The 14,409-nt window shown below is 39.9% G+C and overlaps 3 protein-coding genes across 9 annotated transcripts in view; 2 read left to right on the top strand and 1 right to left on the bottom strand.

Annotated features, from left to right (window-relative positions):
* Positions 1–1,462: 1,462 nt before the first annotated feature.
* Positions 1,463–4,569, top strand: LOC146361232 (tubulin alpha-1A chain-like). The gene is made up of 4 exons (XM_084922692.1): positions 1,463–1,533; positions 2,570–2,792; positions 2,891–3,039; positions 3,122–4,569. The coding sequence occupies exons 1-4, from the start codon at positions 1,531–1,533 to the stop codon at positions 4,100–4,102; spliced, it is 1,356 nt and encodes a 451-aa protein (XP_084778818.1). The 5' UTR covers positions 1,463–1,530; the 3' UTR covers positions 4,103–4,569.
* Positions 4,570–5,553: 984 nt separating this feature from the next.
* Positions 5,554–10,095, top strand: LOC146361231 (tubulin alpha chain-like). The gene is made up of 4 exons (XM_084922693.1): positions 5,554–5,664; positions 7,522–7,744; positions 8,754–8,902; positions 8,987–10,095. The coding sequence occupies exons 1-4, from the start codon at positions 5,662–5,664 to the stop codon at positions 9,959–9,961; spliced, it is 1,350 nt and encodes a 449-aa protein (XP_084778819.1). The 5' UTR covers positions 5,554–5,661; the 3' UTR covers positions 9,962–10,095.
* Positions 10,096–10,498: 403 nt separating this feature from the next.
* The window catches only part of ptprnb (protein tyrosine phosphatase receptor type Nb), a 39,927-nt gene continuing 36,016 nt past the window's right edge, over positions 10,499–14,409 (bottom strand). For all 7 annotated transcript variants that reach the window (XM_084922680.1, XM_084922681.1, XM_084922679.1 and 4 more), the window contains 4 exons: positions 14,055–14,108; positions 13,684–13,748; positions 11,921–11,994; positions 10,499–11,214 (listed from right to left, as the gene is read on the bottom strand). In XM_084922680.1, the coding sequence (XP_084778806.1) occupies positions 11,143–11,214; positions 11,921–11,994; positions 13,684–13,748; positions 14,055–14,108 (265 nt within the window). In that variant the 3' untranslated portion in view covers positions 10,499–11,142. The remainder of the gene's footprint in view (positions 11,215–11,920; positions 11,995–13,683; positions 13,749–14,054; positions 14,109–14,409) is intronic.

Genomic DNA, 14,409 nt, shown 5'->3' with positions numbered 1-14,409 from the left:
TCAGCTGACACCTGAAAGCAAACAAGGCCTGAGAGAACAGTAACTAGGGAAACCAAGTGTGAGCATGTTCTTGGAAACCTTAGGTGATAGTTTGTGGTTACAGCTCTAGGGTTACCAGCAGATGCACAGGTGAAAGATTTAACAGTTCCCAACAATAGATTACACGGGTAATAGCACACAAGGTTTACACAAAAAACATCTTCTAAGGAAAACAGGTTTCTGAAAAGGCATCAGTAGACAGTAAATCTGTACTTTAGAGGATTGGTTCTGAAATTCATTTTGGGTTATAAACTTCCTAAAGCACTTTAATCAATCTATATCCATTTAGAAACTGGGGAAGTTCTTCTTAAACCTAACCTGTTAACTTCCTCCAGTTCACCAACAACCCTCTTAGGTGTAGGGTTACACTGTATAGTTTTATTTAATTCATCTTATTTATATAGCACCAAATCACAGTCGCCTCATGATACTTTAGATTGTTCCTTCAGAACAAGCTGTGGGTGATGGGAGGAAGACATTCTAGTTTCAGAAACTAAAAGATATTACTTTTTAGATCTTACATATTCTGGCCTACTGATAAATGATTTCTATCTGGGTAAAAGAAACTACCCCTACCACAAACAGGTCACTGGTGACCTGGTTGTTTTTAAGAAATTAATCTTTTGAGGAAAATTCCTTAGGAAAACATAATCCTTTGTTAATCTCCAGCCTCAGGTATTGCATTTATCCAGTTTTCTCAATACTACCACCATACTCCCCTTTTCTTTCTCCTGTGTACATAGCTGAAAGCTCTGAACTGAGACCTGCTGGAAAAAAAACGGTGATCTCAAATGTCAGCTGGCTTTGAGGAAAGCGTGTTGCAATGTTTTCCTTGGGGAATATGCTGCCTTTGCATTGCAAATGAATCTTGACTAAAGTGGTGATGCAACGGTGAGCTGTAACAAAAGCCTATTCATTCACTCTGGGGAGGTATCCGTTATCATTCATCTGCAAGATTAGAAAACCCAGGCTGCCAATGTGTCACTTCAACATGACCAAACTTCTAATTTGAGCAGTATTTCATTAAAGAAGTAATGCTTGACACAGAAACTTTTTTTTAATTAAAGAGTTATGAGTTAGAGCCATCCACAGATAAATGTTTCCATCATATTTAAAATTTTCATTCAGATCTGAATCACAAGGTACTGACTGCACAGACAGAACAGCAGATTTACCTTAAATCTAACATGAAAAATTAGGTGAGGTGACACAGTTATGGGCCAAATATTTCACTGTTGGTTACTTGTGTGTATAACAACAGCTTTAGTACCTTCTGTTTGTACAGTGGGTTTTCTTTTTTATGTTCTGCACCCTCATTTGTTATTGAAGGAGCTGGTGTTTGCTTCTTCAGCTCCTCCAGTTACCACAACATTGCAGGCTGTTGCTTGGTGATGCTTGGCTATAAAGCAGCTTACTGCACTCGCATTTCACACACAATATCCCCAGCCACTCCTCTCAAGTGAACAAGGGACTCCTTAAAGCTCCAAAATTATGGTGAGAAACCTTTCATTTTCTGTTTAAGTTCCTCTGTTGAACAGCTTCATATGATTTCTGAGAGAAAAAAAACATCTCACAGGGACATTGGGTGTATAAAATGGACTGTGATTTTTTTTTTTGTATTTATTAGTTTATCTCTTTCTTGGAGTATTTTTTCTTTCCAAGTGCCTCCTGTATTTTTCTGCATCTTACTAAGTTTAGACCCCCCTTCAGTTTACTTCCTGTTTTATTTTGAAGGTTATATTCTGGTGTGGTTTTCTTTGTTTCCCATTCCTTTCTGATTAAATTCACCTCTTCCTTTTAGCCAATAAAAATAAGTTAAAAAAAAACAAAACTATTCTGAAACCAAAACTGATTCAAATGATATTTTTTACTAACCAAGTAACTAAAATTAAATCCAAATGTATAGGAAATGTCTTTAGTTTTCTTCTTTAGTTTCAAATTTGGTCAAATGTGTCAACATATCAAGCACCGAAACTGGCATGTCTACATGACAGTATTCATGATGGTATGAGAGTGGTTTATTTTAATACGCTTTCTAAACTTCTTAAATCCCCACTACAATAAATGCCCCAGTTAATTTGTGAAAAAACTAAAACACTGAAACAAAAATTTTTAAAACAATAAAGACTAAACTGAAATGAGCAAGCCATTCTAAAAACTAACTGCAAACAAAGTGAATTGAAAACAAAAAAAGATGAAAAAATAAATAAATAACAGTACGTAGTGATAAATTTGTACATCTATAATAACTCTGATATATAGTCTGTGCATATGCCTTTGTCAGTTCATTTGAGATGTTTTTCCTGCCATTGTAGTACAGACCTTTGTGTTCTTTAAGTTACCAATAAAAAGTCCCTTTTTGATGCTACAAAATACAACAGAATTTCTGTCTGCCATTGGGGTTGTTTTCTGTTGAATAATCTCCTCTGATTAGTGTATTAAAGCTTGACAGAAAATCTGTGACAAAGACATTAAAATGTAGCTTTTACTTCAGATCTTTGTTTGACATTTGAACCGCTTGTTCTTACAGCGTGAGTGTATCTCTGTCCATGTTGGCCAAGCCGGTGCCCAGATAGGCAATGCATGCTGGGAGCTGTACTGCCTGGAGCACGGCATCCAGCCGGATGGTCAGATGCCCAGTGACAAGACCATTGGAGGAGGAGATGACTCCTTCAACACCTTCTTCAGTGAAACCGGAGCTGGAAAACATGTTCCCAGGGCTGTCTTTGTGGACCTGGAACCAACTGTCATTGGTAAGAATGCAGGAATAACTAGAGAGTGATAAATTAAGTGTCAAACCAAACCACCATTCCTAATCTTTGAGTATACTTTCAATGTCTTCCAAATACAGATGAAGTCCGTACAGGAACCTACCGCCAGCTCTTCCACCCCGAGCAGCTCATCACTGGAAAAGAAGATGCAGCCAACAACTACGCCCGAGGTCACTACACCATCGGGAAGGAGATCATTGACCTGGTTCTTGACAGAATTCGTAAACTGGTGAGTTTATCGCTTGTAATGTCATGAGTTAAAATTTCCAGTGTAACTAGTAACAATGAAAAGATTTATTTTTTACCTCCAGGCTGACCAGTGCACAGGGCTGCAGGGTTTCCTCATCTTCCACTCCTTTGGAGGAGGAACTGGCTCGGGTTTCACCTCCCTGCTGATGGAGCGTCTCTCAGTTGACTACGGCAAGAAGTCAAAGCTAGAATTCGCCATCTATCCAGCTCCTCAAGTGTCCACAGCCGTGGTGGAGCCCTACAACTCCATCCTGACCACCCACACCACCCTGGAGCACTCTGACTGTGCCTTCATGGTGGACAACGAAGCCATCTATGACATCTGCCGCAGGAACTTGGACATCGAGCGTCCCACCTACACCAACCTCAACAGGCTGATTGGTCAGATTGTCTCCTCCATCACCGCCTCCCTTCGCTTTGACGGAGCCTTGAACGTGGACCTGACAGAGTTCCAGACCAACCTGGTGCCCTACCCTCGCATCCACTTCCCTCTAGCCACCTATGCCCCCGTTATCTCAGCAGAGAAGGCCTATCACGAGCAGCTCTCTGTAGCTGAGATCACCAATGCCTGCTTCGAGCCAGCCAATCAGATGGTGAAGTGTGACCCTCGCCATGGGAAGTACATGGCCTGCTGCCTTCTGTACCGTGGCGATGTGGTACCCAAAGATGTGAATGCCGCTATCGCCACCATCAAGACGAAACGCACCATTCAGTTTGTGGACTGGTGTCCTACAGGTTTCAAGGTGGGCATCAACTACCAGCCCCCCACTGTGGTTCCTGGAGGAGACCTGGCCAAGGTGCAGAGAGCCGTGTGCATGCTGAGCAACACCACCGCCATCGCAGAGGCCTGGGCTCGACTCGACCACAAGTTCGATCTGATGTACGCCAAGAGGGCCTTCGTCCACTGGTATGTGGGAGAGGGAATGGAGGAAGGAGAGTTCTCAGAAGCAAGAGAGGACATGGCTGCCCTGGAGAAGGATTATGAGGAGGTGGGAACTGACAGCATTGGCGATGAAGGAGAGGAAGAGGGGGAGGAGTTTTAAAGCTAAATTAATCAATGAGATCAAGTCTAAGTTTGTTTCAAACAAACTGAGCTGCACATTCCTGTAGGTTTTAGACAATAATCTGACAAAAGCTTTGTTTGTAGCACAGTAAAGCCTTTTGTTGCTCCTTCAGTTCTGTGAAATTAAAACTACTACCTATAAACCTTTCAAAGTTGGCAAGCACCTTGACATTTGCATTGTTGTATAATATTCTTAGACCCTAGTTTCCACTCTACAATCCTCTGTTTACAGTGACAAGATATCATGTTTACCGTGTGTCTTTTTCTTGAGACATTAAACTGACAAGTCTTTGTCTAATCATGCTGCACAACTCAAGCTTTATTTGCCCTTCCTGAATAGCCTGAATATTCAAATCTTACGTACCAAAAAAACAACGACCCAGGATTAGACCTGCTTTCCCTGTAGTGTTTGCTCTTCATCCATAAAGAATAAATGTGAGGTAATCACTTGTTGCAGTTTATTTATTCATATGTTTTGGAACAAATATGTCATTATGTTGTCTTAAGGAGGTTTTCTTTGTCATTATTTGGAAGGGAAGCTGAATGAAAGAATGCATGTTTGCGAGCTTTTTACATTTTATATGACATATCTCAGAAATAAGTTTAAAAACACTTAAATGACTGCAATTAAAAACAGTATAAATCTTTTTTTTTTAATCGCTAAAATTAACAACAGGATGTGAAGAAACAACCACTTAGAATTCACGTCCAAGTTGTGTTCATTTTGGTGAGGAGATATTAAGTGTAACCTTTGTTTAACAAGGTAATTCATGAACAACACGTTCTGAGTTGAAATGGCAGCCTGGCAAAAGACAAAGCTTATTGGGAAAAAGGGGGTAAGAATCAAAGGAAAACAGTAAACACTTTTTAACAACATTTTTTAAAGTAAAAAATGTTTAGGTATAAGACACACTTGTATGAATGTGTTTGTGGGTGAAGCTTATAGCAAAAAAGCACTTTGAGTGCTCAAAGTAGATACCAGAGAATGTCTCATAACACCCACTTTACCTGGTGGTAAAAGTTTTAATCAAATTCTTTAGAGGGTAATTACAACAAAAGTTAAAAAGTCACAGTTATATGTCATCACTACAATAACGTCAGTTCAACTTTCTTTGTTTTCCCTAAGGAAAAAAAATCATATTAATGCACCTTAATTTCAGTTTTTCAAACTATTTAAAGTACTTTTCATCTGGCTGTCTGAGCCCAACTAATATTTAAAACTTTATTTCAAAGCCTGATGTGCAATTATTGTAGGCAACGGTGGCTTTTAATTCGCCTTTTATCCAGATTAGCTTTTTTGTTTCTGTCTTAACACGACATGTGAAGACACGTTTAAGAGCTGCAAGACGACAACAAAATCGGGCCGTATTTGAATGCAGCACTACCCAACGTTCGTTCCCGCCAACAGGAAATTCAAACCTTCGGTTTGGCCACGCCCCCTCAAAATGTATAAATAAGACCGGCTGCTCTTCCGCTCTTCAGTCCTGCCTTCAGCAACCGATTCTTCAACGTCGGGTCGAAGGAGAAAACAGCACAAAAATGGTAAGCTTAGAAAACCTTTGTCGGTTTTTATTTAGTTTTTTTTTTAAATAACGTTGCTTGCTTTCTTTTTAAAAGTCACATAATGACGGTGTTACAATAAACGCAAGGTTTTTGTTAAATAAATAAATGATTAAAAAAACTGCCAAACGCTAAGGACTAATTTATTTAAATCTTAAAATATATCTCTAAGTAAAGGCATTTTGAATATATTTTTTAAAAAAAAATCTGTTTTATGTACTTATGTACGCATGTGCGCATTTAACATTATGTGACGTGGAAGGAGGCCAAACTGCTGGCGCAGTTAAAACTAAAGAGACAAAGGAGAGCCGATCAAACCCCACAAGTTCGTAATAAAAAGACGTTTTAAAGAAATAGAAATGGCCTGTAAAGGTCGTGTGCACACGTGTCATGTCTTTCTGTAAGCGGTCGTGCTGAAACTGAAACTTATGGGATGGGGTTTTTTTTTTTAACTGGCGCCATTAGATAACGCCCTGTCCGTGAACGTTACACAGAGGTGGGGATCAGAGTGGGGGCAGGGAGCAGAGCTGCTTCCGCTCTGAATGGATTTTTTTTTTTTTTTTTGAAAACTCCTCTGCCTGCAGGGTGATTTTTAGTGATCTGCTGTTTTTGGGAGGGGTCACCCTGCCATGTTGGAGCTCATCAGGCATGCGGAAAGCCCTACCGGAGGGTAAAACTGCTGCTCGGATGTTCTGGCATGTCCTGACACTGCACTGAAGTTAATCTTGTTTCCTTTCACACTCTACAATTGAATGTGTCTTGTTTCCAAAAATCTTAAAAATGAAATTACTAAAAGTCTTCTGAATTTAACATTTATTTAAAAAATGTTTATGTTTAATGTCATTAAACATTCAGACACTTACCTCTGGCCACCTACACCCCTGTTTTTCATTTCAGAACTTTTTTTATTGTACTTTAACCCACGAGTTTACTCACTATATAGAGGGTAATATTCTCAACACCTTTGTTACTTGCTTTAATAAAGAACCTTCACCTTCAATAAGACTAATGGGATGCTGGTTTTTTTTAAATCAGGTCTAGACACTTACTGAAACTTGAAAAAGTTCAGTCAAATTGATTAGTGCAATTAGTTACACCTTTGTTAGTATCACATTCAACTCCCTTTTTGCTTCTGAGGGGTCTTGATTCTTCCTGGCAGAGATTAAGATTCCTCAGCTTTTGGTCTGTATAGACATGAGCATAACACTGTCAATGTAGGTCTGTTGGGTGTGGGTCTATGATGTGAATCTTCCATTCCATTACATCCCAAAGGAGCTCTATTGCAGATTTCAAGACTTTGAGAAACAACCACACGAAGGGCAGAAATGGACATAACCAGGAAACCACTTTAATCTGGATTCCAACAGCTCATTTCCAAATATAGGAAAATAAAACTGTCGGTTCACCTTTTTAGACTTTCTGTTGGATTAAAAATTTTCAGTGTTTAGAAATGGTGCAAATATTTACAAAGCCCTGTTGTTCATGAGAAAATGCAAGTTTATTACTACCTTAAAAAGCTTTGACCTTCCTCAAAAGTAAAATAATCTGGACTGTAAATAGAGTAATAGTATACTTTTCCTGTTTATGATCTGCTGTGTATTTGCTAAACAAGATCAAAATTTTAAAACTGTGATAAGGTGCCCTATTAACCAGGGTTTTTACTGCACTCACCCAAATACAAATAACCAGTTTTAGTAACAAGATTACTTATTCAAACATACATGACAGTCTTAAATATTTGATCATTTATAGACTGCCTTAAAATGCAGTTCTGAGATAAACATTGTAAATGCAAAGCAAGAGCTAGGCTAACTGATCTTTTCCTCTGCTCTTCCACAGCGTGAGTGTATTTCAATGCACGTCGGCCAGGCCGGAGCCCAAATGGGCAATGCATGCTGGGAGCTGTACTGCCTGGAACATGGCATCCAGCCGGACGGTCAAATGCCCAGTGACAAAACTATCGGAGGAGGCGATGACTCCTTCAACACCTTCTTCAGTGAGACTGGCGCTGGAAAACATGTTCCCAGAGCAATCTTTGTGGACTTGGAGCCGACAGTCATTGGTAAATATTTCTAAATGTGCAGCTTGGTCCCTTATTTTAAAACCAGTTGTGCATGAGAAAGTTTAAATTAATGTTGAAGTTCCCCACAAACAACTACAGATGAGCAAAAAGTCAGTCAGGTACACATCATTCTCCAGTATATTTGCAACTTCGCCAGATAACAAGACATCGATCCCCTTTCTGTGCCATTTTCTTCAATCTGCTTTGATCCTTTCCCTGCTCATACCAACACTGCTGGCTCTGAGCTCTGGATTACATTAGCCACTTTACTTTTGTTTGCGTCATTAGGAACATTTTTGTCATGTTCTCAGACTTCGTATCACTCAATCAGTGGAATAGCCTCTTGATGTTTGTCGAAGTTTCCCCTAACTGTCAAATTCATATTTGGTCAGACAGGTTTTACTACAAAAATCTGGCTTTCTTCTGACTAATGCTACCAATCTTCCATTTGCTATTTATTCGTGATGTCATTGCCATTTTTTTTAAACTCCTGCACAGTTGGTGTGGAGCACCCATAATTTTGTTGTACATGTACCATGACAATAAAGGGCTATTCTAATAGAATGGAACAGAATAGCTAGTTAGCTGCTCACTGTTGGTGCTAGCAGCACAAGTGAGGCACTTGAAAGCAAAACTAAGAGACACATGCTTTGGTTTTGGCCTTCACATAGGAATTGGTCCAAAGGCTCTTGGAGGCAACTGCAAAAGTCAGACTCTATAATTTTTAAGTTGTTTTGCCATCCATTATAACTTGAGCAATAAAAGTGTTGACTCACAAATTTTTCAAATTAAATAAATGTGGTCGAGTTACTTTAAGTTTCTTGTAGGAAGCCATTTCATAACCCCTCAGTAAATTGTCTAAAATAGGCTTAAATATGGCTTCATTCTGAATAAATGATTTTACTCATGGCATAAATTTTTGCAGCTTTGGACACAAATATCAGAAAGGCGCCCAGTGTTTCAAGATGAAGTGGAGCCACCACTAAAGGTCTATTTGTTTGTTCCTCAGATGAAGTCCGTACAGGAACCTACCGCCAGCTTTTCCACCCCGAGCAACTCATCACTGGAAAGGAAGACGCAGCCAACAACTACGCCCGAGGTCACTACACAGTGGGTAAAGAGATCATTGACCTGGTTCTTGACAGGACTCGCAAACTGGTGAGCACAAATCTTTGGAACATGTTAAAGCTGGTGCTTTTAATAAGACTTCAGGGTTAACGTTTCAGACACCTTATTTTCCAGGCTGACCAGTGCACAGGGCTGCAAGGTTTCCTCATCTTCCACTCATTTGGCGGAGGAACCGGCTCCGGTTTCACCTCTCTGCTCATGGAGCGTCTCTCTGTTGACTACGGCAAGAAGTCAAAGTTGGAGTTTGCAGTTTACCCAGCTCCTCAAGTGTCCACAGCTGTGGTGGAGCCCTACAACTCCATCCTGACCACCCACACCACCCTGGAGCACTCTGACTGTGCCTTCATGGTGGACAACGAAGCCATCTATGACATCTGCCGCAGGAACTTGGACATCGAGCGTCCCACCTACACCAACCTCAACAGGCTGATTGGTCAGATCGTCTCCTCCATCACCGCCTCCCTTCGCTTCGATGGAGCCTTGAACGTGGACCTGACAGAGTTCCAGACCAACCTGGTGCCCTACCCTCGCATCCACTTCCCTCTAGCCACCTATGCCCCTGTTATCTCAGCAGAGAAGGCCTATCACGAGCAGCTCTCTGTGGCTGATATCACCAATGCCTGCTTCGAGCCGGCCAATCAGATGGTGAAGTGTGACCCTCGCCATGGGAAGTACATGGCTTGCTGCCTCCTGTACCGTGGTGACGTGGTTCCTAAAGATGTCAATTCAGCCATTGCCACCATCAAGACGAAACGCACCATTCAGTTTGTGGACTGGTGTCCTACAGGTTTCAAGGTGGGCATCAACTACCAGCCCCCCACTGTGGTTCCTGGAGGAGACCTGGCCAAGGTGCAGAGAGCCGTGTGCATGCTGAGCAACACCACCGCCATCGCAGAGGCCTGGGCTCGACTCGACCACAAGTTCGATCTGATGTACGCCAAGAGGGCCTTCGTCCACTGGTATGTGGGAGAGGGAATGGAGGAAGGAGAGTTCTCAGAGGCCAGAGAGGACATGGCTGCCCTGGAGAAGGATTATGAGGAGGTGGGAACCGATAGTGTTGGAGAGGAGGACGAAGGCGAGGAGTACTAGGCTGCTGGAAGGTCCATCTGCTGATTGCTGTAGCTCAGTGTTTACAAAGCAATATTGGACTTGTATCTTAAGTTCTGCACATTCCAGCCAGCAATGCATTTATTCCAAATAAAACCACGATAATAATAAAGTTATACTTTGTCTGTGTTTACTTTGGGTCGGAATGAATGCAATCTCTCAAGTTGTAATGTGTACATTCTATGAAACATGAAGTTCAGAGAATTAGAGTTTAAGTTTTGTGTGAATTATTATTTATTTTTTGTTAAATGTAATCAAAGTAAATGCTTGGAAATGAGTGACTCAAACCTGGTTAGCTGGAAGAAAACTTGCAGAAAAGTTAATCTAAACATTTGTAGCTCCAGCTAATTACATTGAAGAGTCTATAAAAAGCTATTCAAAACATGTGAAGAGGTCTAAATTTAAAGGATTAAAATGGTGCAAGTATAGCTAAGTGGTATGCATGGATGCAGTTCTACAAAACCACAATAAAGAACTGGTTGTAGCGAAGCCTCAGACAAAGTCAGAACTCGCATGAAGTATTTGCAGCACTTACACACGAAAAGATTTATTTAAGGTCTTACAGATACAAAATAGCTTTTTTTTTTTTCTCATAGAAGTTTCTTTTCTTCTTTTTTTTTTTTTTTTTTTTAAGATTTTCTTTTATCTTGCGTGAGGCAAAAAACAATATTCAGAGACAAAACAATCCAAATGGCACAAAGGATGTTAGTCGTGAGGAGAGGAAATTAAATGTCAGCCTTCACACTGCATTACAACACTTTTAGAGCATTCAGATGCTTTCAAATACATGTAGACATAAATATATATTTTAAATTTAGCTTATTCCTTGAGGCAAAAGTCAATTCATTTCAACAGCTACAACACTTTCAGATTGGATTTCAACAGGTAGATGATCAGATTTAAAACTGAAAACCACTTTCAATAGCCACACGATCCAAGTTTAATTTTCATTACTACTTTCTCCTGAAGGTCCCTGGACACATCCGTGTCAACTATCGAAACATCAGATTAACTCCTTGCTAAAATCTTCAGTCTCTGTGACTCTTATTAATGCTGTCGTTTGTCAGTAGACGGAAAAAGAAAGGTAGGATACAAGTCAAGCGTGTGGGTCAAGTCGTTGGGGTCCGTTCATCAGACTGGAGGCAGCCAGTCTGATACTGGTTTCACTGGGGCAGAGCTTTGAGGATGGCATTCACCTCCTCGGCGACTGCAGTCAGTGCAAACTCAAACTGGTCCTGGAAAAGAGAAAAGGCCAATTTTCCATTGGTACTGGAAGTTAAAGGAACTTATCGTAAAGTAGAAAATACTGGAAGCTAAGAAATGCTCAAGTCTGTCTGCAAAAGTATTGTACTCTTATATGCATTTAATGTAAGACTGAAAGACATATCACTGAACAAAGACTAGTAGCAAAACATCCCATCAAAAGTTTTTGCAACAATAACTGCCCACATTTGAATGAAGTGTGTGGTTAAAAATAGTCCACCAATCAGAGAAAGAACAAAGACATATTTGGACCTAATTGTTCAATTAGAATGATCAAAATGATTTGATTTCACTAACTGATATTACCTTGCCACATATGATTTAGCTTTATAAAAACCAAGTTAAAATATTAAAACTCCTTCCAACACTAGTTTCAATTAATGTTGGAAACCAGAATAAAACTGAAACCAATTAAAACTAGAAACCAGTTTAAAATAACCAGAAACCTAAATCTAGTTTAAAGTCATGAAGCAGTCTAAAACCAGCTAAAAACTAAACAAAGTCAAAGCTATGCCATAAACCAGTCTAAAACCAGTTAAAATAATGTAGTCACCAAATTCAGATAAAGCTTCTTTTTTAAAATAGTTTAAGACAGATGTTTTCTCTCTTTCTTATTATTCTTCAGAAAAACAAAAAATGAACCGCAAGTAAATGAAAAGACAGAAGAGAAACTGTCACCTTGGTGCGGACCATCCCAGGCCTCTGATCTCGGACATGCTCCAGTGTAGCAGCGATGTCTATCTCTTTCACGCCTGCAAAAAGAGATAGACTGGTTAAACTTTTATTACAAGATTGTTTTTTGTAAGGACTGAGGAAAAGGGCAGACAGACTTTACATACTCTAGAATTATATTACTACAGATGCTGTTGACAGTGATCTGATGGCTTTAAACTACAATGTCCTGAAGATGGACTACAAAAAGAAAATCTTAGATACTACAACCCAGCAGTTCTAGATCCCCAAGAATTCTAGATAATAATATCATAAGTGTTCATCTGTGAAGGCTCTCAGTCTTCCAGGTCATCGTAGTCTAAGGAGCTTGGAAAGAAAAGTGTCTGGACTTCTTTAAGTTTTCTTGAACTTAAAGAAAACTTAAAGCCTCTCATCCGAGAAACTTCTTTAGTTCTAAGCGCAATTGGTGGACAGTCCCAGATTTTAAGCCCTATAGGAGTGTCTGCAATAAGGTCATGGACCCCCTATGGATCCTCTACTTAATCACATGAGCCAAGGTGTGAAAATGGGTGTGGGTCCCAATCAGCCAAGGTTTCGGGTGAACCCATAGTAAAACCTAGCCCAACCCTATCATGTGATTTATTGAGGTCAAATGGCCCAGGATGTGAGTGGGCGTTAAGGCGTCTGGGAAGGGATCTCATAACTGAATTTTAGATAGCAGACAGTTGGTGTCGTAAAGCCCCGACCTCTGTTCAAAGATGGTCATTCACAGTGGACATAGATGGCTTCTATATAAGTGTTCCAGATAGGGGAGCCCAAGAGTTCTTAGACTATAAATGTGGACAACCCAGTAAAAGACAGAGTTCTCCAATTAGAGATTATGAACTGTATTAAAAATGATCAAGGGGAGTTTAAGTTTTGCGCTAATTTGGTTTGCATTCGTTTGTCTACACTCATGGAACGGCTTAATTTCCTTTTCTTTCAAAAAGGATGGTCAGTGTATACTCTGCTCAAGGAGATAACAAAGGAACCATCTTTCTTTGGGTCACTTACCTCAGTTAGGCCCCAGTTGCACAGGCCTAGAGATCAATTTATGACTCCCTGAAAACCACTGGTTGGTAGGGGAAAATGTATATTCCCTTTCTAGCTGGAGAGTGGTTGTTGGAGGCAGTTGCCAGGTGAAATCACTCTGCAACACAACCCTCTTTGAGACTGATTTAATTATAAGCAGACTGCTGGGGGGCAAAGTGAAAGTTTTGCCTTTTCACATGTTTTAACTCCAGTGATAAGGCACGACTACTTTAAAGGCAAACAAACGTGTTTCCAGTTTGTGTCTAACTTATTCTTTTGTAAGAAAGACTTTAACAAACTACAGGGGACTGCTACAGTCTGCTAGTGATCCCTGCAAAGCAAATGCAAGGAGTGTTTTATTCCAGCAACCAGTCTCTAGCACTTCATGACTGTAGCTTTAGAAAATCTATGGGAGAATTTTGTAACATCAACGAAAAAGATTTACTGCTTACAGACAATGACTATGCAGAGAGCCATAGAAATTTTTTTTAGACTAGATCACCAAACCTTTGCAGCAGTTTTATCACATTTGATTGGTAATTCTGCAAATGCAGTTTTTATGTTGTAGTGGTCATTGACATAAACAGCTCTCTCTCCATTTGTATAGATCAGGGCTTTAAAATAACTGCCTGGACGTGTTACACACTAAATTCTCATGGAACAAAAACCCACGTGCAGTCATAAATTTAAGTGTTTACCTTTAGCCATGCGATTCAGAACCATATCAATCAGTATGTAAGTCCCGGTCCGTCCTGTACCATCACTGTAAGCAAAGAAGAACAAAGGTAAATATTAGACACCACAAAAGAAATATGAGAATTTCTGCAATTTACTCAGATAACATCAAACAAAACATCAAACTAGCACCATTCTAGCTTACTGACTACTGTCTACTTAATTAAAGACTAACTACAGATGATAATAAACTCTTTAAAAAGTACTAAAACTAATTGTTTATACTACAGAAGTTCCATGAAAGTTGGTCAATTGTATACATATGTCACACCGTTTGTGGTATTCAGGGGCAGATTTTAGCAGATTTTTACATATCTTGGCATTTGTGTAGTACCTGCAGTGCACGATGATGGGGCAGGATCGTCCTCTGTAGCACTTATTCACCTTCCTGAGGAGAGAGATCATATAGGGAAGTGGGGAAGGGAAGGTTAATAGGATGTAGCAAATGGCCTTTGGTACATGGGGTGCAGGTGGTTATGATTGTATTATTAAGCTCTGCACTTTATAAGGTAAAAATTATAAATTTTGCTTGAGAGCAGTAATACATATCATAACAGGATTTGGAGAATACAGGACCACATTATTATCTGAATACTGGAGTTAGCGGCACAGGTGTTTTGAATGAGCTGGTTCATGGGCCATACTTATTTTAATTCAAATATCTCACAAATAATCGAGTTCGCTGTTTG

Source organism: Perissodus microlepis, chromosome 23, assembly GCF_051167445.1.
Source record: "Perissodus microlepis isolate ML-2025 ecotype Zambia chromosome 23, ASM5116744v1, whole genome shotgun sequence".
NCBI lineage: Eukaryota > Metazoa > Chordata > Actinopteri > Cichliformes > Cichlidae > Perissodus > Perissodus microlepis.
The sequence above is the reverse complement of the archived record's forward strand: the minus strand, read 5'-3'. Positions and strand labels throughout refer to the sequence as shown.